The sequence below is a fragment of the Nanorana parkeri genome, unplaced genomic scaffold (genome assembly GCF_000935625.1).
Source record: "Nanorana parkeri isolate BGI_ZX_2015 unplaced genomic scaffold, ASM93562v1 scaffold2, whole genome shotgun sequence".
NCBI lineage: Eukaryota > Metazoa > Chordata > Amphibia > Anura > Dicroglossidae > Nanorana > Nanorana parkeri.
In genome coordinates, this window is record NW_017306270.1 from 1,480,787 (window position 1) to 1,501,813 (window position 21,027).

The 21,027-nt window shown below is 39.8% G+C and overlaps 1 protein-coding gene across 3 annotated transcripts in view; it reads right to left on the reverse strand.

Moving 5' to 3' along the window:
• CRTAC1 (cartilage acidic protein 1) overlaps nt 1-21,027 on the reverse strand; it is a 416,360-nt gene that overhangs the window by 238,128 nt on the left and 157,205 nt on the right. For all 3 annotated transcript variants that reach the window (XM_018563297.1, XM_018563372.1, XM_018563447.1), the window contains exon 3: nt 10,008-10,204. In XM_018563297.1, coding sequence (XP_018418799.1) covers nt 10,008-10,204 — 197 coding nt within the window. The remainder of the gene's footprint in view (nt 1-10,007; nt 10,205-21,027) is intronic.

The following is a 21,027-nucleotide window of genomic DNA, read 5'->3' on the forward strand; positions in this document are numbered from 1 at the left end:
ATAATGACACCGATTTATAAGGCAGAACACAGGAAAGGTGCAACGTTTCTATGTCATCATTGAAGCTTATTACACAATGGCATGCTCCCCACGCAATGCCGTTGCACAAAATAATTTTATTAGTATCCTAAATCATGACCATCCTTTCCTAGCTTCACTGCTGGGTAAAAAAAAAACTCCCACCTTAGTGTGGGTTTTGTATGAGTTCACTGTTGTGTTGTGGTACCTCTGGCGGATTCAGAACTGAGACTGCCCATAATTTCCAATAATATTATGTATGTGTGTTACCGGCGTGGTACTTGTAATGTTTCTCCTGCTGCTGGCAGAACGACTGTACCACACTTGGAAATCACTAATTTTCCTTCTCATTCTACACTTTCTTCCTGTTCCTTTTTTCTCTTTTACTCCCACTATTCTAGTGCTCCATTTTCTGCGCAGCTACGGCTCTCAGGCATGGATACACTGTGCACCATTTCTCCTCATCCATGCTCCCAAGGTGCAATGCCCATTCCAAAGCACAAAGACTTATTTGATTCGAATACCTCTCATGTTGTGTATGTGATTTAATATGAAAATGTCTGACAGAATATGTCTGGAATGTGGTCTGTTGATCTGTATGCTGCTTGTTGTTTTTTAAAATAACCTTTAATTATATAAAAAAAGTTAAAAATGTGTGCATGCCTGATCCAACCCAATGGCTGTTGTCCTCTGTTTTGGTGTCATGAAACTTCTGATATATGGCTCCACTGGAGCTACCACATGAAGTACTTACAGCAAGAGCAGAAGCCATTTAGGTAGTGTTATAACTGAAAGGAGAAGTATGGGGTTAAGTCTTTTCCCCATAGTTCTCCTTAGGGTAACAGGAGGACACAAACTAGCGTCCTCCCGTCACCCTAGGCTCAGTATACCGCGAGCTGTAGCTCGCGGTATACTGAGACTCCGCAGTATACGGCGAGCAGCTGCTCGCGGTATACTGAGACGCCACAGCTGAAGCGGATTCCGACAATTGTGCCGGATCCGCCCAGCTGCGTGACTGACAGCTGGCTCTGCCTATCTAGAGGCAGAGCCAGCTGTACCCGCCCCCTCCCCCGTCCGTTCCGCCAGTCAGCGCTGGCGGATCGGAGAGGGGAGGGGGGAATCCAGCCCCTCCCCTGTCACGGCAGAGAGCTGTGACAGGATCGAGAGGTGAGCGAACGCCGGTATGTGTTCGCTCACGTCCCGATCTACTGAGCCGACCTGTGACAGTCTCATTGTCACAGGTCGGCTAGAACTATGAGGTGAGTGAAAAGCACTCACCTCATAGTTTTCCTTTAATTGGCTCCCAACAATATAGCCATCACTGAACTCATGTAGCTATGATTCCATAGAAAGCTAGTGGTTTTGTCAATATAGACACTATAGATATATTCACAAAACCGCAGTTCTGCTTTAAAAGGGACCTTTTTTATAATAAACTCCACTGCAACCTTTATGAGGCAATGGGGTAGGAAGAGTCCTCAGGCCTGGAAAGGCTCTGAATATGAATACTCAGAGCTTAAACAGGCCTGCCTTTCCTTATTCCTAGAGGCCGAATAGATTGGTGAGCAACTCAAGGCAATGTGAGGTCATTCTGCTTGGGAGAATGGCATTAAGGTACAATTGTTACTTTGCTCTGCATGAGCAAAACATGGGTTCATTTTAAAGTGTTATTAAAGTCAAAAGGTTTTTAAGCTATTTTAAATGCCAATAAAACACTTACAATGGATGCTGCTCCTTGATGTTTAAAATGTTTAGTTTTCTGGAGAATCAGCTAGTCCCCTGAGCTGTGACCCTGATATATTGTGTAAGGTGGCTTTTTTCCCTATGGACCCACCCTTGTGTGGTAAGCTGTGTGTGTCTCCACAAACACACAGACATAGCAGGCAAGGCATTCCTGCTCCCCCTCTCCACTTCTCCAAGCTAGTAAATGGAGAGCCACTAGAGACTGCTCTGTCCCTTGTGATCTTTTTTTTTTGAGCATGTACATTTTTATTGGGTTACAACAAGAAATAAGGTCATACAGACAACCTGAATCACTCAGGAATACAGAGTGTTTACAGTGGTAAATACATGAGATTACATTGTCATAATTACATACATGATCCTGGATCATAAGGTGCATATGATACAGGGTAACTATTAGAATAACATGTAATACCAGCATCAAAGCTCAACAGAGCCAAACTAACCAATGAATCGAGGTTGTATAAATATGCGGACTTGTCCAAAAGAAGAGTCGGGGTGTACCTTGGGCTGGGATTTCTTTGCTTAGTGGGGCATTGTATAGTGGAGATTTAAAAAAAGCAAAATTACCAGTATAGCGAGTTTACACTCAGGATCATGGAGTGCTTATTGCACGGGCCTACCAAGATTGAGCGACGAGGGTCATATGGGAAATGGTTCATGTGGGAACCAGTGTGTTGGGGGGGAATGATAAAGGACATCTAGTGGACCCAAGGAGCCGTTCAGTTTTTCTGTTAAGTACCATGAGGATTGTTGAAAGATAGTCATAACCTCCCTCAATTGGTGTACTGGTAATTCAGACACCAAACAAGGTTTCCATGTTTGAAAGAATAATTCAGTGCGGGATTGGTTAAACTTCGTATGTAGCTTATCTATCAGCATGAGATGTAGTAGTTGTCCCTTGTGATCTTGTACTGAACAGGAAGGCCAGGAAAGCGGAGCTGAGATAGTTGGAGCCGTTTGGAAACATGACTGTAAGTTCTTGGGCAAGAGCAGAAGAACTTCGACTCAGCCGATCCAACAGCAGTGAGTGAATATATATTCTGCCCAGTACCTCCTTGCAATTCAATGAAAAGAGTAAAAAAAAATAAAGTTGAAAAAAGATTTTTTGAAATGTAAATAAATGTTAAATCTAATAAAAAATAAAGATTTTTTAAAAAAGGGAAGAAAACAAAATAAAGAAAAAAAACAATTGGGCAGAGCTAGCAGTGACAGCTAGCTCCGTCCAACTGTTTTCTATTGGCCGTCACCTGCTAGAAGTCTTCTAGCAGGTCCCAGCCAATGAATAACAACTGGGCAGAGCGGCTGTGGCGTCACGGCCGGCTCCGCCCTGTTGTCATTGTTTAATGACAGATCAGTGTCCCCAGGTCATTTGGGGACGCTGTTCTGTCATTACAACTGGGCGGAGCCAGCCGTGACATCACTGATGTCTCCGCCCAGCTGTCAGTCGCGAGGTGTACAGCTGCCTCACCAGCTTTAAGGGCTATTGTGAATAGTCCGTTACTGCAGCCCTTCGGTTCGACTGAACTGAAGGGCTCCCGCAACCAAAGCTAGCCGAAGGATCAGCCGAAGCATATTCACAAAACAGAACAGTTGGTGGGTTATGTGGGCAGATTTGAGAAACACTGGTTTCAGACACATGTCTGCAATAGTTTTTAATAATTGCCGTGTATCTAAAGCCAAAGTTCAAGATGAGTAAAGTGCTGGCATTTGCAATTACAATCCTACTTTCCCAGATAAGAAGGATTTTAGTGACTTCAGTATTTCAAATAATAAATAAAATATTACTGCTCATATAACTGAAATATTATTGATTAAAGTGAGAACAAATTGCAAAAAAAGGACGCTCACAAACTTGAATGGCCTGTTTAAATCTGCAGTGCTTTGTCAAATTCAACTTTCAGACGGTATAATTCACTCCCTTCTACCTATAACTACAGAAAGGCAATAATATTGCTTGGGAAAAGTAGAAAGCAATTAATCATTTGATAGACTCCAAAATCTATCCCATATGCTTACATCTGCTATAAATTTGCCGCTTAGAAAGTGACACCAGCCAGGCTTCTTTGCAATACAAGTGTAAATGTTCCCCACTGTAAAAAAGGGCTACTGTTAATTGATTAATTAAAAGTGAATTAGATGATATTATGAACCTGGCATGCCAGCAAACCTTGGTAGGGAAAAAAAAAACTGTTACATGTGCCATCACTACACAAGACCCGTAAAAATTCAAGAATTAACAAAGATGAGACTGTAAAGATACTCTGCTTAGTAAAACAGACAGCCTGTGTTAATTGTGTATTGAGGCTCGTCAAAACATCTGTCTTATGCAGGTAATTAGATACATTTTTGTTATATGGAATACGTCAGAACTCCTAATGAGTTTTATTAAAGAGATAAAAATCACAAAATCACCTATGCAATGCTGTCTCACAATACAAGTTGCATACCCATCTGTAATGAGCTGTAATTAAATATATCTCCTGTTTAGGACAGGATACGTCAAAAACCTGTATAAGCTTGAGATTTCAGCTATTGTAAAAATAGAACATTATTTTTATCACAACTCTTGTATGGGGTAGCATATCATTGGGTTGTGTGCCAGGACTGAGATCCCTGGTCCTCTGAGATAGATTATTTCCTTTTTGTTTTTGATAAAAATCGAGCTTGCAGCACAGTCTGGCACCATCCCATGCAACAGACACCTCTCCTAAACCAATCTCACAACCGAGGTCTACATCCTCATCTAGCATCAAACTGTGATGTGAGTTCTGATCTGAAGGACAGAGCAAGGTGAGATCTCACTGCAGGAGTGACTGTTCTATTAGAAACTGATCAACACAACAGTACCACCTACCAACGTGTGGATTTTCTTTTCCCTAGAGACAGAGGCCATAATTTTTTTATTTTTCTACTATTGGCTAACCAAAAAAAAAGCCAATTATTTGAGTGTTAGCAAACAATTAACACCAAAATCATTTCTGAAAGAGCATGGATTAGGGTTGCCACCCAAATGGTGCTTTACTTGCCTGGCTAGTGAATATGGCACTTGCTGCTAATTTTATTAAATAGGAAAGAGATCATAAGAAAGTTATTTGCCAAAAAACATGATGCATGGACATAAGGCGTGTGGCTCTATGAAAGACCTGAAGAGCAGGCTAAAGCTGGTGAGAATTCCTCAAAATGTTCTTTAACGCCTCAGTGAAAAACCAACATCCATTCCGGCCAAAACCTTTTTTGGTTCCCATTACATCTCCAACTTCTCATTACATCCTGTTCTTTCTACCACCTATTGCCTGGCTCGGAAGTGACGGGAATCAATCTCAGCAATGACACAAGCTATAACACTACCAGCACATGACTGAAAAAAATTATTTATTCTTGGCTTCGCCTCTGCTGGGAAGATTTCCTTGCACTTTCAAGTGTGAGACAAACTAAGAGGAAAATTCCCGAATGGTGGCACAAACAGGCAAAGAGAACCTAGAGGTCTTCACATAAACCCACTCTTTCCAAGGCTATTGGCCTTTCAACTAATCCAGCAATAGAATCCAACACATTACCAATTGAATTCACCAACAGGAAATTGCCAGAAATAGAATCCAATTTACCACCAATTCATTTTTCCAACAGGAGATTGCCAGCAATAGAATCCAATATGCCACCAATCCATTTCACCAACAGGAGATTGCAAGCAGTAAAATACAGTACACCACCAATCCATTTCACCTACAGGAAATTGCCAGCAATAGAATCCAGTTCACCACCAATTCATTTTAGTAACAGGAGATTGCCATTTCACCAACTCGAAAATGTCAAAAATAGAATCTAATACGCCACCAATTCATTTCACCAACTCAAAAATGTCAGAAATAGAATCCAATACACCACCAATCAATTTCACCAACAGGAGATTGCCAGCAAATAGAATCCAATACACCACCAATTAATTTCACTAACTGCAAAATGCCAGAAATAGAATCCAATACACCACCAATCCATTTCACCAACAGGAGATTGCCAGCATAGTATTCAAGTTTCAGTTGGTGAGGGTAATTTATTTAAATTATTTGAGTGCTGGTGACCTGTCTTTCTACTTAGCATAGTATTCAATCCACCACCAATTCATTTCACCAACAGAAGATTACCAAAAATAGAATCCAATATCCCACTAATTAATTTCCCCAACTGGAAAATGTCAGAAATAGAACCCAATACACCACCAATCCATTTAACCAACAGGAGATTGCCCGCATAGGACAAAATGCATCACCAATTAATCTCACCAACAGATTGCCAGCAATAGAATCCAATACAACACCAATCCATTTCAGCAACAAGAGACTTTGGGGGTGATTTACTAACCTAAACACACGCACGCACGCACTAGGTGCTTGTGATTTTTACACAGCAAAACGTATTTATCAACCAAAAAGTCTCTAAAAGCATATTTCCACTAATGCCATATATGGAAAAATCATGCACATGATGCATATATAATGCTGCTTCACAGTTTAGACAAAAATGGTTAGCTCATGCATTTACATTCCTGCATTCATCAACGCAAGCAACACAACATAGAGCTAATTTACCCAACATCACCTAGCAAATTCATGCAGGGCTTTGCACAACACACCTGCTGGGTGTGTACACACTACAAAGGTGTTTAGATTCCACCCATAGATCATGCTGGGAGGGAACACACTACAGAGGTGTATACATGTTCGTGGTGTGTTTATAAGGTTAGTAAATCAACCCCTTTATGTTTTGTTTCAGAAATGCTCTAACAGTATTATTAGTATTATCAGTTTACCATACATACATTTGCACATATGAAATTATGCAATCCCAACCCTATTGTACTGAAACTGTATTGTATTGTAAATTGTAATGTAACTGTACTGTCTCCTCCATTTTGAAAGCGTTGTGCAAATTGTTGGCGCTATATAAATCCTATATAATAATAAAAAAAAGATAACTCAGCTAGCAAAGAGTCTTTTTTTCAGTCTAGATCATTGAATCCCTAACTGACTCTTTCAAACAAATCAGTAAACAATATACTTAATGCACAAAAAGCTTACTGGATTTAATACGTTTACTAATTGAGTCCCTATGCAGAAACGCGGTTTCAGCCCAACTATAAGGGCCTATTTCCTCTGCCGTGGCTTTAAATAAACATCAGTTTTATTTCCAGTTTTTTTCATGTTTGCATGCGCCTCGCTCCTGGTTTACCTGCAGTTTGATGTTGAGCTATTGAAATGATAAGTATGCATCTTCTGAATACTAAAGGGGAAAAGATACAAGCTACATTTAGCTAAACAACAATCCACATGAGCACATGTACCAAATAGTCTTTTCCTTGCTGAGTCATTGTGGGCTGTTTTTTTTTATTTTTTTGTACCTGAACTGCAGGCAAAACACAACTGGGCATTCAGTGTCCCTTTTATAGTAAATGTATAAATACTATTTGTTTTAAATCATGAATTCATATGCTCGTAAACATTTTATCTGATAAATATAAATCAGACGATGTGCTGGTGTGCGTACATGGCAGACACCTATGAGACTAGTTAAGAAGAGGGGAGCCTAAAATTCAAGGAGTTGGGATTTTATGAGATGAGTGTTTTCAAAGGCATATGCTGTCTCTTTCTCTACATATGCCTGTCCAAAACAAATCATTCTAAGAAACGGTTCATCACATATTAGCTCAGGAACCATGTCCTTTTTTCTTTTATTTGCATTGCATCTATACATTTTTCTTTGCAACTAATGACATTAAAGCAGAACTGAATACAAAAGAAAAGTGCCTGTTTGCTTGCAATTTCTTTACTAACATGCTTGCAGCACATGGGCAATGAACAATCCTGGCATCTGTCACATGCTGAAAAGTAAAAGCTAATGATCAAGCAAAAAAAATAAAAAAAACATTACCAGGTCTGAATTATATGTATTTTCTATGCATCCTCTGGAACATTTTAGATAGCATGATTACTCTTTTTTTCCTCACATAACGATCTCAGTTTTGCAAAGCTAAATTTTAATTTTGAACTTGCCAAGTATTCCATTGTGGGACACTTACTGTGTTGTGGAGCAGCAATTCCCCCATGGGGCTTCATAATTGTTGGCACCGGTAGACTTGGGTCTTGCCTATTGTACCTGAACGTAAACCAATCCTGTGAGCACACCTCTATGAAATGCATATTAGGAGACCACTTTTTTTTAGAAATTATATATATGGTAATCAGACCCTGAAAAATCCTTGAAAGTAATCATCACCTAAGCATCACTCCAAATGGAAATTAGATTAAAGAGAAAAGGTGTAAAAGCCATAGTAAGTAAATGTAAACCATACAGACGTGGAGACACTTAATGATACCCCGATAGTTCATGAAAGCAATGCTTCATTTCTCCTGAAAAGTGATTACATCGAAAGCAAGTGTCTCCTGTATACATGCATGCCTTTGGTATGGCATAGGGAAAAGCAAAGAAAGCGTAAAAAAGAGATAAATGATTGCTTATTTTACAAATATATTCTAAAATGGCATGGACAGATTTGTTAGTACCCCTACAAAAGATTTAAGTAATTGGATCATAGTGATATTTCAAACTATCTTTAACATTACATATCTCTGTAATCTTGTAATCAGTCAGTTCACCTATTTACATGCAGAAAAGCAGTCACTTTGCTGTTTGTTATGATTGTGTGCACAACACTGAACATCGACCAAAGAGGTCCAAAAGAAAATTATATACCAACATGTCAAAGGTGAAAACTATAGGACCATCTTCATGCAGCTTGATATTCCTGTGAATACGGTTGCAAATATTATTAAGAAGCTTAAGGTCCAACCTACCTGGATGTGGTTGCAAGAGGAAAATCTACTCTAGAATGAACAGTAGGATAGTGCAAATGGTAGACAAAGAGCCAAGGAAAACTTAAAATAAAAACCAAAGACAAAGAGCCAATGAAAACCAAAAATATACAAGCTGAACGCCAAGGTCAAGATACATCAGTGTCTGACCGCCTCATCCGTTGCTTTTTGGGCGACAGTGGCTTCTAAGGAGGAAGACCCAGGAGGACTAGAAAAACATAAAATGCCAGATTGGAATTTGCTAAAATGCATACTGAATAGCCACAATGCCAAACACCACACCTACTGTAAAACATGGAGGAGGCTCTGTTATGTTTTTGGACTTCTTTGCTGTGCCTGACATGAGGTGCCTTGAATCTCAGCAGGGCATAATGGAATCTCAAGACTATGAAGAAGATAAATGAACTGCCCTGTGTCAGAAAGCTTTTCCTTGTTGCACTCCTTACCGAAAGTCCCTTGTAATGGGTGGGGTGCTCGCAGTGACTGCGGATGGCCCGGCAAACCTCAGCAGATATGTAGTAATCTTACCAGCACACCAAATCATTTTAGGATAACAAAGTCTTAATTTATTGAAGTTACTTGTCATATAAACAAGTGCTGTAGAATGGTCAATGCTAAGCCTGATGAAGGGACCCCGTGTGGTCCCAAAAGTGATTGTTTATATGACAAGTAACTTCAATAAATGAAGACTTTGTTATCCTAAAAGGATTTAGTGTGCTGGTGACAATAGTAAATAGAAAGCTGTGTCAGTCGCAGATCATGTGTCCTTCAACAGGAAAATGAACCATAACACACATCTAAAAGCACCCAAGAATGGCTAAAAACAAAACATTGAACTACTCTGAAGTGACATTCCAGAAGCCATGACCTGAATCCTACCGAACATCTATGGAAAGAGCTAAAACATGCAGTCTGGAGAAGACACCTTTCAAACCTAAGACAGCTGGAGCAGTTTGCTAAAGAAGAGTGGGCCAAACTACCTGTTGGCAGGTGCAGAAGTCTCATTGGGAGCCTCAGAAATTGCTTGACAAAATATTAGGTTAGGAGTCCCAGTGTTTGTGTCCATGCCATTTTCTTTTGTTTCATTTTTTAAAATATTTGGTTGAATCAAAAAACAAACAAATGTTGAGCTTTATTTATGAAATAAGGAAACACACAATGATAGATGCCAATTACTTTAGTCAGTTTCAAACTACCTCAGAGAAAATTGTGGATTTATCTTATTCTGTGCACGACAGTATATGAAGAAAAAAAGTATGTGGTTAAAAAAAAAAAAAACACACACATTTTGAATGACCTTTTGTAAAGAGATCACACAGCAATGTAAAGAATACAAGTACTACTTATGAGTTACATGTGTGCTGGCATTCTTTTTACCTGAAAAAGCATTGTTCGTGTTCAGAAAATAAATCTCCTCTCGTCCATCGCCATCTATATCACACGCGGTGACCCCAATGGCATTGCCCTGGCGATCCCGGAGTGGATAATATGGAGAGCTGCGTTCATCCACTGCTATATTCTCTAGACGACCTTTTTCTTTGATGTATTTCAACACAAGATTTGGTCCATTATATCTACAAAAGGTAAAAAAAAAATAGAAGACATAAAAATCTGAAATACATTTCTTTCTATGTCAAAGCGAACAAAAAGCCCTTAGATCTATATAATTTAATGGAGAAATGCATTATTGCAGAGTCACTGAACAATATAGGCATCTTTAAGTGTCAAGATTTTACCATTTTTTTCCACGTCTGAATTCATAAGTGCGAATTTGTTGCTTAAAATGAGCTTGTGAGGACAGAAATAAGGTTGCAGCGACTACTTCTTTAAAGTAAGTTAATGGGGTTCACCAGTTATAGTTGTTCCAGCGCAGCTGCATGCAGTACAGAGACATTTTTGAAGTAGTTCCAACAGATGTTGATATGTTTTATCCTTACTACTGTTCACATGCAATCGAGCTACATTTTTGGATCGCAGTCTGCGCACTGCTACTTGATCCATGTGTTGTTTCACTTTGGAGTTTACCTGCATTGTTACCATTTATTCTATCAATAAAAACTAACATGCTGAAAAAAATAAAATAAAGTAAGTTAAAGGTGCATGTTCCCAAGTTGGCGTCTCGATCCTGATTTAACTGGCCAAGGAGTTAAACTGGAACATACATGCAGACAGGGGCAGCCTGTAAGTCTGATACACTGTCCTACTGGTCCTGTTATTAATCAACTCCTTTGAACATGGCGTGCTGCCCTAGCCTGTACTATGCTGTTACAATAGATTTCACAGACCATAGATGTAGGTTTGATGCAACTAGGGCTGCCACAATGGAATTTAAAGCTGCCCACACACAATACATTCTGGTTATACAGTCTCCTTTAGATCTACTAATAACTATGCAGTTCTTGTGCTTAGCGGAGTGAATGTAAATTGAATTAATTGTTATAGATCCTCACAATACATAGTTGTTGGTTAATGTAAATAGAATGGTGGAGGGTGTTACATGGCCGCTGTCAACCAATGAAAGGTCCTACTAGTGAATACTTCCTGAAAGTGGCTTTGGGACCGTCCGTGGAGGGCTCTGTTCTATCAGTTATAACCAGACTGAGCCTGGAGAAGTAATATGTATGTATCCAAAAAATGGCAGGAGAGGGTGTTGAAAGTTATTGGCATACAGTGATGGTTTTAAATCTACTTTAAAGATGAAGGCTCTGGAGTCATTATCCCAATCTTTAGTGATATCTCCTTCACACACCGTACCAATATACTCCAGAATTCAACGGGAACTACCGGTGGATTGCGCCACAGTATACGGTTTAGAGAATATGTTGTCCACTCACTATTCTGCTATAAATGCAACATTTGGGAGCTTTGCAGGGCCCCTGGATGTCACTGGTTTCCAGGAGCTGGGCAAGATGCTGGCCAGAACATCCCAGGTTGCTAAGAACCAGGTGAGGAGATGTGTATGGCCCTTACACATCTCCCAGCCCAGCTCTTAGCAACTTTTGTTGCTAGGAGCTGGGCAGAAAGCCAGGGGTGCAACTGTTTTGCCTTTTTCAAGTCCCTGCACAATACAGCTCAGGCTGGGGGAGGGACTAGCAGCAAAAGAACAATAATTTGTGCTGCAGTGCAATGAACATGTTGATAGGAGAAAAAAGTATAGTGATAAAGACAAACTCATGAGTCTCATTTCATTGTCCAGTCACAGGCTGGGAAGGGTCAGCAAAGAAAAAAAGAGGGCTTCTCCCCTTTAATGCAGGGATGTGCTGTGTAGAGTGAATGAACATACAATAAATACAAATCATTGGAAGGAATAATAAAAACAGCTCTCATATGGTTGTCATCCATGTATTTAGCTGTTTGTGCTGAGTTCAGCTTTAAAACCTAAATACTAAATATTGTAACAAATGCTGAGGCTCTGGTGTGGCATTTGCTTCTACTAGAAACTTTTTTTTACTAAATTAATTTAAAATACTTGTTTTTGATCCTATAACAGATCCTCCACCACCAACACACACAATTAATCTACCACCAGCATTAAAAAAAAACGTTCCTTTTGAAACACATTATGATTGTGATGATTGATTGCCTCATTTATTTATCAAAATCCAAATTCCAAAAACCTATGGCTCTGTCCACCCCACACTGAGTGGCCAGCTCTTTCTGCCTCGTTCTCTGGGCCAGCCCACCGTCCATGCCAGATCCCCAGCATGCAAATTATCTGTGCACATGAGCTCAAAAAAAGATGACTAAACTTGTTCCAGAGATCTCAGAAAAGCTCACAAGATCTCACAGTTTGAGTAAGAGTGTACCCTGCAAGACACTGGTGATGAAGACACTGTCTAAAGATATGTGGAAGGTGAATAATTTGAATATGTACTGTAAGTCCCTTTAAAAAAATGTTAAAGCATGTTTATAAATCAATGTATATAGCTTTATTAAAATGTGCCATTGCATATCTAGGGGTACTTACCCTTGCCCTACTTTGGTCACCCAATGCCTGATATGCCACCAGAGCCTCCCAAAATACCAGGTATGCATTATGTTAAGAACTAAATGTATCCCTGACAGTCTTCCTTTAATGCATGCCGAGTATCTCTGGTCTTTGTTTCCTACCTCTTCGCATCCACTTATTTATTCGCAATTTCTTTGGTCTCCACCTGACCTAAGTTTTTTATTTCTTTTGAACAAACAGTTCCATTTGTATATGTCACTCTGAACTATCGCTAACTATATGATTCTTGGTATTCATTTTTTACTGTCACAAACTGCAATATCTTTGCTAGCAGATGTTTTACTATTTTTAAAGGCTTTTATTATTTTTTGCCACAACTAGATTAGGTATCTGTACCCCTTTTTTTTTAGTATTGGAGGTATAACATTGTACACTATATGGACAAAAGTTTGAGGATACCCGACATGCATGACTGCACCTTACTTTATAAATCCCAGAACAAAGGGAAATCCAGCACCAGCACCACCACTGTATCTAATAGACAGCTCTGACATTTTTCAGTAGATTCCAATGCAACAATAGCCAAACAGAACAATCACTTCTGGTGGACTCTTATGGTATGTTTCATAGACTGTAGTAGCCAAAACTTTCACTATATGAATTCTAGCAAGGTTCTATCAAGTCCATTGTGACTGTGATTATCTTCTAGTTTAGGCATTTACAAGACAGACAAGTAAATATTTCTGGTTTGAGATTTCAATGAAATAGGGTAACAGTCTAAAAGTCAGTAACTTCTGCTCAAGTGCAGCTGATCTTTAAATAAAGTTGAGAATGTTCCCAGCTCAATGTGCCATAAGTTGCTTGGCAGAGATTCCAGGATGAAGCTGTGAATTTAAACAGGTAAACAGCAAAGCTCGAGTTTACAGCAAGACCCTCAAACTCTGCTGTGACTTCCTCCCGTCGTCCATTGAGCTCGACGTGTTTAGAAAACCACTACTATACGGTGTCACTGCTGTGTGTATCGATTAGAGAGTTCTCTACTGTTAGCTGGTAATTAAAACAAATGTATTCACCTCTGTTACTCTAGAGTATATTGGCTGCCAAGTACTCTGCTGGAAGCTAGACTGTTAGAATGCCACTTGGCGTAAGTAATCAACCTAAAATGAAACATACTTCTGTACTCATTCATGGTCAGACCAGTGTGTGTACATGACTGAACTCTGATAATTGTAATTATAACTGTAAACTATAAATGTAAAAGAATATAAAGCTGTCTAAAAATATTTGAAACAATACTGGCCGAGAAAAACACAATAACAGCTTAGATTAGCATTGTCCCTTACCACACACACATATATTATATATATATATATTACAAATAAAAATATACAATCATATTTTTTTGTAGTGTGTCAGTGCAGGTGGAAAAATGAGAGGGAGAATCATTACTTTGAACACAGGCAGTTCTTCTTTCAGACCACATTTACATCTGTTCTGTGCAAATTCACCAGCTGTTGTGGGAATGGGGCAAAATCAAATGCTCTTAAGGCTATTTTCTCTTCTTTTTGAATGTTCTTCAAATACTTTGGGCAGCAGGGCGTCCGTGAAATACCGCATTATGGCTACTAGATGGGGCTAAGGATCATAGAAAAAACCCCGGAGGGAATTTACAGATAAAAGTAACCATCGCTACCCATAGTAGCAATGGTTGCATTTTGCTGCAAATTCCCCCCAGCATTTTCTAGAATTATATCTCTGGTTAAGATATATTTATGTCCCATGATCTTAAGCTCCGTCTCTCTCTCTGTTTAAGAACATCTGATTTTGTTCCATTCTCACAACAGCTGGTTCATTTGCACAGAACAAATGTACTGTACATGCAGACGTCCGGGAAACGAACAGCAATACTACACACGGCATAAGCGGAAATCCATAGACCTCTAAGTCTACTGTGCCGGCTGCCTGTGTTTCCTGAGGATTACAGGGTGCTGTTTCCGACGCGATCCCTCCATCTTAGTTGCCTTTAGCGTTTCATGTTTGACAAAACCAATCCTCTATTTTGAACTTGAAGCAGTTGCGTTTTACTACATCTCTGCCTCCTTGACTAACTGATGGTGAAGATATACATATGACACATATCTACCATAGAATTGTCTTTCTCCCCTGAAGAAGCCCTTTCGGGGCGAAACATGTAGGGACCTATAGGAGTGCTTATACCATTCCGATAACAAGCAACAACATACATCGTAACTGCACGGTATTGTCACCAACTGGTGAACCTGCATATGTATATGTATTTTTATTGATGATTATGTATTTTGTTTTTGTTTTGTTTTTTATCTGAAATAATGTATACTACGAGTTATTGAATAAATGTATTTCTAAAATTTTTATACAAGAGGTCTGGACTTGTTTCTTAAAAGCCCCCTTTTTTTTCCTTTTCCCTCTGGGTCTTTGCACACCCCACTGTGGAAACATAATTTTTCTTTCTCGCGATAGCAGTACTGTTGTCTGATATAATTATAGAATTTAAACAAATTATAAATTGATTAAACATGCAAAAAAATAAATCTATCTATTTATGAAAGGGCTAAAAAGTGACCGGCTAAACAAAAATATCCTGTTCCTGGATTTTTTTATGTCTTCAAATGCTTTAGAGTAAAAAAAGCCTGCTGTACTTTAAATTTAAAAAATAATCATCATCATAGGTCTTTGGGTTAGGAAACTGTTCATGAATAATGGATTCGGATATCTGACACAATATCATGTCACAATTTTAAATACATTGGCTTAGTGCCGAAATCCCTCAAATTGTAGTATCATGTTGGCAACAGTGACACTTTTACATGAGGCCCACAGTAGGAAGTGGATGATTAGAAAAATTAGCATTACTGCTTGTTTGCAATCCTGTGAATGTTCAGGTTTTTTTTAAAGGTATAATTACCCTAATTGGTAGAAAAAGCTATGCAACGAGAGATACAGGGGGGCTGCCACTGTTAACCTTCTTATAAAAAGAACAGTTTTTTTTTTTTGGTACTGACTGTAAAATCCATTTCTCAAAAGGCTCCCTGTAGAACACCTCAAACCTCTGCAAAAGAGGATGAACACAAATGTGCTTTTCCTTCTCCCCTGGATTTGGCTATTCCCCTTTGCACAGGAAGGGGGAGTTTAGAAATAGCTAGCAGGTTGAAGAGTAGGTAAAAAAAAAAAAAATCACATTCACAAATACAGGAAATTGCAATGGAGTAACCCTAATTGCCTAAAAATAACTCCAGACAAATAACAGACATCCTTAGCCTACCTTTAACTAGGCTAAGGATGTCGGTGGGACAGGGCAAGGTACCAAGACCTCTGAGACCAATTCAGGGCCTTCAGATGGATATTGACTCCTTTTAAATGGATCTTCTATGACCAGGGATACACACCAGATTGGATCCTAATGGAATCTCTCTCTGCCTCGGGTACACCAATTGATGCCTTGAAGTGGATGTCCCCAAGGGAGAGGCCGGTCATTATGGCCCCGACTTTGTCCTGTTCTATGATGGTATGGGACTCATTCCGAAGGGGAGGTGGGCTGGTGTCGCCTCACACACCTCTGGCTCCCGTCTTCCACAATCCTAATTTCCCCCCAGGGGGATCTCCTGGAGCGTTCCATTGGTGGCAAGACAAAGGTCTGTACCGCATAGCACAATTCTTTAAAGGTCGCAAGCCACTTACTTTGACCTACTGTCGGGAGGCCTTACACATGCCATCTTCGGAATACTTTCATTACAGACAATTGTTACATTTTTTAGGTTCTTTGAAAACACCTAACGTGATGTCTCCCTTTAGAACAACCTACGAACAGTGGTGTCTTGGAGCCGGGGGCCAGAGGGGGGGAGAATGGATCTTCTTGAGAAGCTGAGAAAAACGACATGCCCTATGGAGTATGGGATCCGGAGTTAGTATCGATATTGTTGTGAACAGGATACTTGGAGTGGGTTTCAATGTTGGAGACCTTGCAGTAGTGGTGATGCACCATGACATTAATGCCTGGAGTGCTTCGATAGTTGTAGATCTAAAAGAATACATTCTGGTGAAGGGCATGTTTCTCCTAATCTACCTGTTGACAGCAGAGGAAAGCCGCCATCCAATTTTCCACTCCGGCAGATAGGATTGGCACATGGCATTCTGTCGCGTACCTGGGTTGAGACTGTAATTGTGGGGAGGCCTCCCTTGCACCTCGGGTCTTGAGGCCTCTGGGGGATGGGTACAGAGACCTGGCGGACACCGAGTGGCACGAGTGCCTGTGGTGAAGAGCACCGTGAAAGCCAAAATCCAGTAGACGAGCTGGGGTTAGTTCCAATCGGGCAAACAAAGTACGGAAAGGTTTAAGCAGAAGAATGGCCAATACACGAATCCTGGGTCAAGGGCAGGCAGCAGTCAAGAGTAGTCAAGATAATTCCGGGTCACAACAAGTTCAATCAGGATATCACAAAAGCGCAGGAACAAGGAGAGACTGAAGATAATCCAGCAATTTGGCAGTGTCCATGCTGGGCTTACATACAGGAAGTAATAATTAGGACAGGTCACTTCCTGTGCGCCTCCTTGACGTGTTCACGCTTTGCTGAATCTACTTGTCTGCGCATGCACGGGTTGACGCGAAGACAGTTGGCGCGGAACTATTTCCGTCCTTGCGCTGACACACCCTTGGCGCATGTGCAGTTAGCACTGATCTCTTACACATTCTGACGAATGGATGATATGGGATACTCCCCTCACTTATTCTTGGCTCCCTGTACTCCTTCCTGGTTTTTCTATGCCACTGTGGTGGCATTGCTTGATTGAACTCAAACTGGACGGCCACTCGGAAAGGTGTTCCAGTGGTAAAACTACTAATCAATAGCCAGGGTTTCTAGGTTCTTGACTGGCAGATCCAATTGCAGATCCTTTCACAGATCCAATAATATGCACAACAAGCAGACTTGTAAATATACTACATTTTTCAACAAAGCAAATAAAAAAAAAATCACAAACAGTTTTAGTATCTTTCACATTTCACAGAAGAACACAAGTAATTGGCAACCAGTCAATTCAACAACAAAAACAGCACTGTAAACCCAATTTTTTATAAATACAGAGTACCTGGTTTTATGTGGCGATAGGTTAATAATATAGGGACCAGAACAGACAGCCGCTTACTACAGCCACCTGCAGCTGAGGGTAAATAAATCCTGAGCAGATATCACTTTCACTCTATGATGCAAATAAGTGACCAGAGTTCCAAATAAGTGACCAGAGTTCCTACAGTTCTGCTATGGTTACCTTTCTTGCTCCTACACCTTCCTTTAAGTCCTTGAGACATCACCCATCAGAAGGGAGAAAGGTGGCCACACTGTGACACTTAACAGCTTTCATATTATCGACTGACCTGGGTTTGTGGGGTTCTTGGCTGCTCTGGACATTAACAGCAATGAAGAAAGAAGGGGAAATTTAAGATGAATTATATATACATACATACATACAGTATATATATATATATATACACACATACATACATACAGTATATATACACACATACATACAGTATATATACACACGTACATACAGTATATATACACATACACACATACATACATATATATATATATATAGAAAGCAGATGTTGATGCAAAGATAAGACATGTGCAAAATAATGTTTTAGCACTGTCATTTTAGCTCTGTTTCTTTCTTTCTGCTTATCCCAAAGTAGGAAGGACTGAAACTTTGGGTGGTAACTACAGGTTTTAAAGGGTTACCTTAGTGTTAGGGGTTATGAATATGGCTTAGGTTAAAGTTAATAGAAACTAACGGTGTTCCAAAAAATGGTTTTCGTTTCGTTTAGTATTCATATAGATTGTACACCCAACATTAGATTATCACTGTAGAAATGAGGCACCCACTGGGGTTGATGTTGATTGGCTAGACACCCAACGCTGATCTATTGCTAAAGTGATTGCTAAAGTGATGAGGAGTAGTTCACTCAGACACAGCTTTTCATGTTCACCCATGAACCCATAAAATGTTGATGAACTTAAAAAGCTGAGTCTAAGTGAAGACAAATCCCCATCTCTTTTGTGATAGGCCAACATTGGGTGTCCATCAATCAACCCCGGCGAGTGCCTCATTTCTACATTTATAATCCAATTTTGGGTGTTGGGTGCCAATCAACAAAAACAAAAAAAAACATTGGTTTCTATTCAATTTAACCCAACCCATGTTCATACCCCATTACACTAAATTCAACCATAAAAAAACCTATACTTGCCACCCAAAGCTTTCGTAGTCCTTCCTACCCAGGGGCAGGTAAACAGAAAGAAACAGGGCTCAAATGACTGTGCTAAAACCAATTTGACAAAAAAGAAAATGTATAATGTTGTCGATACATATAGGTTATAGTTCTTAAAAAAAAACAAAACATATAAATACTTTCACAAATCGTTTGGTATTTTCCACTTGGAAACAAAAAAACATCAAAATATGCTCAACTTCAGGGCTTACATGTCTGCATAGAAAACCCACAGGGATGTGCAATTACTTGCAAAGCTCAAGCTTTCACCACGCTTGCTTTAAACAAGCCGTCATCCAGGGCCAGGCAGCCGCTACAGCATATGCTTTGATTTTAGGTGAGCATTCCATGGGGTTGATTTACCTCTGTAGTGTGTTCCCTCCCAGCATGATCTATGGGAGGAATCGAAACACCTTTGTAGTGTGTACACACCCAGCAGGTCTGTTGTGCAAAGCCCTGCAATGAATTGCAAGGTAATGTGGTGTAAATTAGCTCTATGTTATGTTGCTTGCGTTGATGAATGCAGGAATGTAAATGCATGAGCTAACCATTTTTGTCTAAACTGTGAAGCAGCATTATATATGCATCATGTGCATGATTTTTCCATATATGGCATTAGTGGAAATATGCTTTTAGAGACTTTTTGGTTGATAAATACGTTTTGCTGTGTGAAAATCACACACACCTGGTGCGTGCGTGTGTTTAGGTTAGTAAATCACCCCCCATGTGTCAAGATCTCTGAGGCAGGAGAGATACAAACCCAGAACTATCGCCAATCTTGGCGATGAGCATGTAGCCACCGAGCAGAAAAAGTGCATCATCTATTGATTTATCCAGTCACTCAGTTTATAGTGCCTTTGCTTGACTTCTCTTTGAATGACTACAATTTTATTTTAATAGTACTGACAAACTGAACAACATGCACAAAGCTAGATTCTTACAATCCTATGTCACCACCGTGAATAGCCATTTAACCTACAAGCATATTTGTTTTTGTTTTCTTTTCTTTGGCACACAGAAGCATTTTATATGATTTTCTTCCACCCTGACAAGTGTCTGCTTCTTCCAGTTTAATTTGATAACCGGCATCAGTCACTTAAACTTTACACAGTGAGCTGCAGTAACTAGGATGACAGCTGTAATGTTCTGCAAATAGTAGTTAGTTCAATGAAACATCTTCTCTAGCTATGCACAGAAGGTCAGTTATGAGGAAAACAAAACTTACGCTGAATTACAGTTTCTTATAACGACACACCATATCAAGTCTGCCATCTTTTTATTTCTCTTAAAACAAGAAAGAAAAAAAAATGTGCTTTAGGCTCCAAGTGCAGATGGTGCTTCTGCATTCAAGCATCTAATTACAAAATTAGATATTTACTTATCATTTTAATTAATGCACTCAATAACGAGATATCTGAAAGCAGGCCATTGTAGAGAGAGACGATTATATTTAGGAGTGGAAAGACAAACTATTTGGGTCACCGTATGTTAATGTAGTCTGTGGTTTTCTTATTCTTACAAATTGCATTCTACATTATGGAACCTAATGAGAGAAAACAGAAATCAAAATGGTTTCTTAAATTGATGGTGTACTTTGCATAATTACTACAGCTGAGCGTTCCACAAGGGTGGTTTGTCCAGGATGGCATGTTCTGAGGATTGTGAAAGTATATACTAAAGACAATTATATACAGACACACGCATACTCACATATACAGTGGTACCTCGGTTCACGAACTTAATTCATTCCACGATTCTGGTCGCGAATCGAATTGGTTGCGAACTGAATCAAACTGTGATCAGACCGCGATCTCGACTAGAGGAAGCTCAGCCATGTGTCAGAGCAGGGAAGATGGCTGTGGTTGTGTTCGTCCGCACACCATTCTGCTTTGGAATGTCATCTTTATTCGTATTCCTTTAGCATGACATGTGATTGCAACATTTTGGAGCCTCACCAGACCCCTTCCTCAGGCAAAATGTGTCAACACTTTGCCTGAGGAAGGGGTCCGGTGAGGTTTCAAATTGTTGCATTCACATGTCATGCTAAAGGAATATGAATACCAACCTAACCGCTCAACCATTACGTTCTCTAACAATTCATCCCCACACAGCTCCCTCCTCATGTATCACTTCCCCCCCCC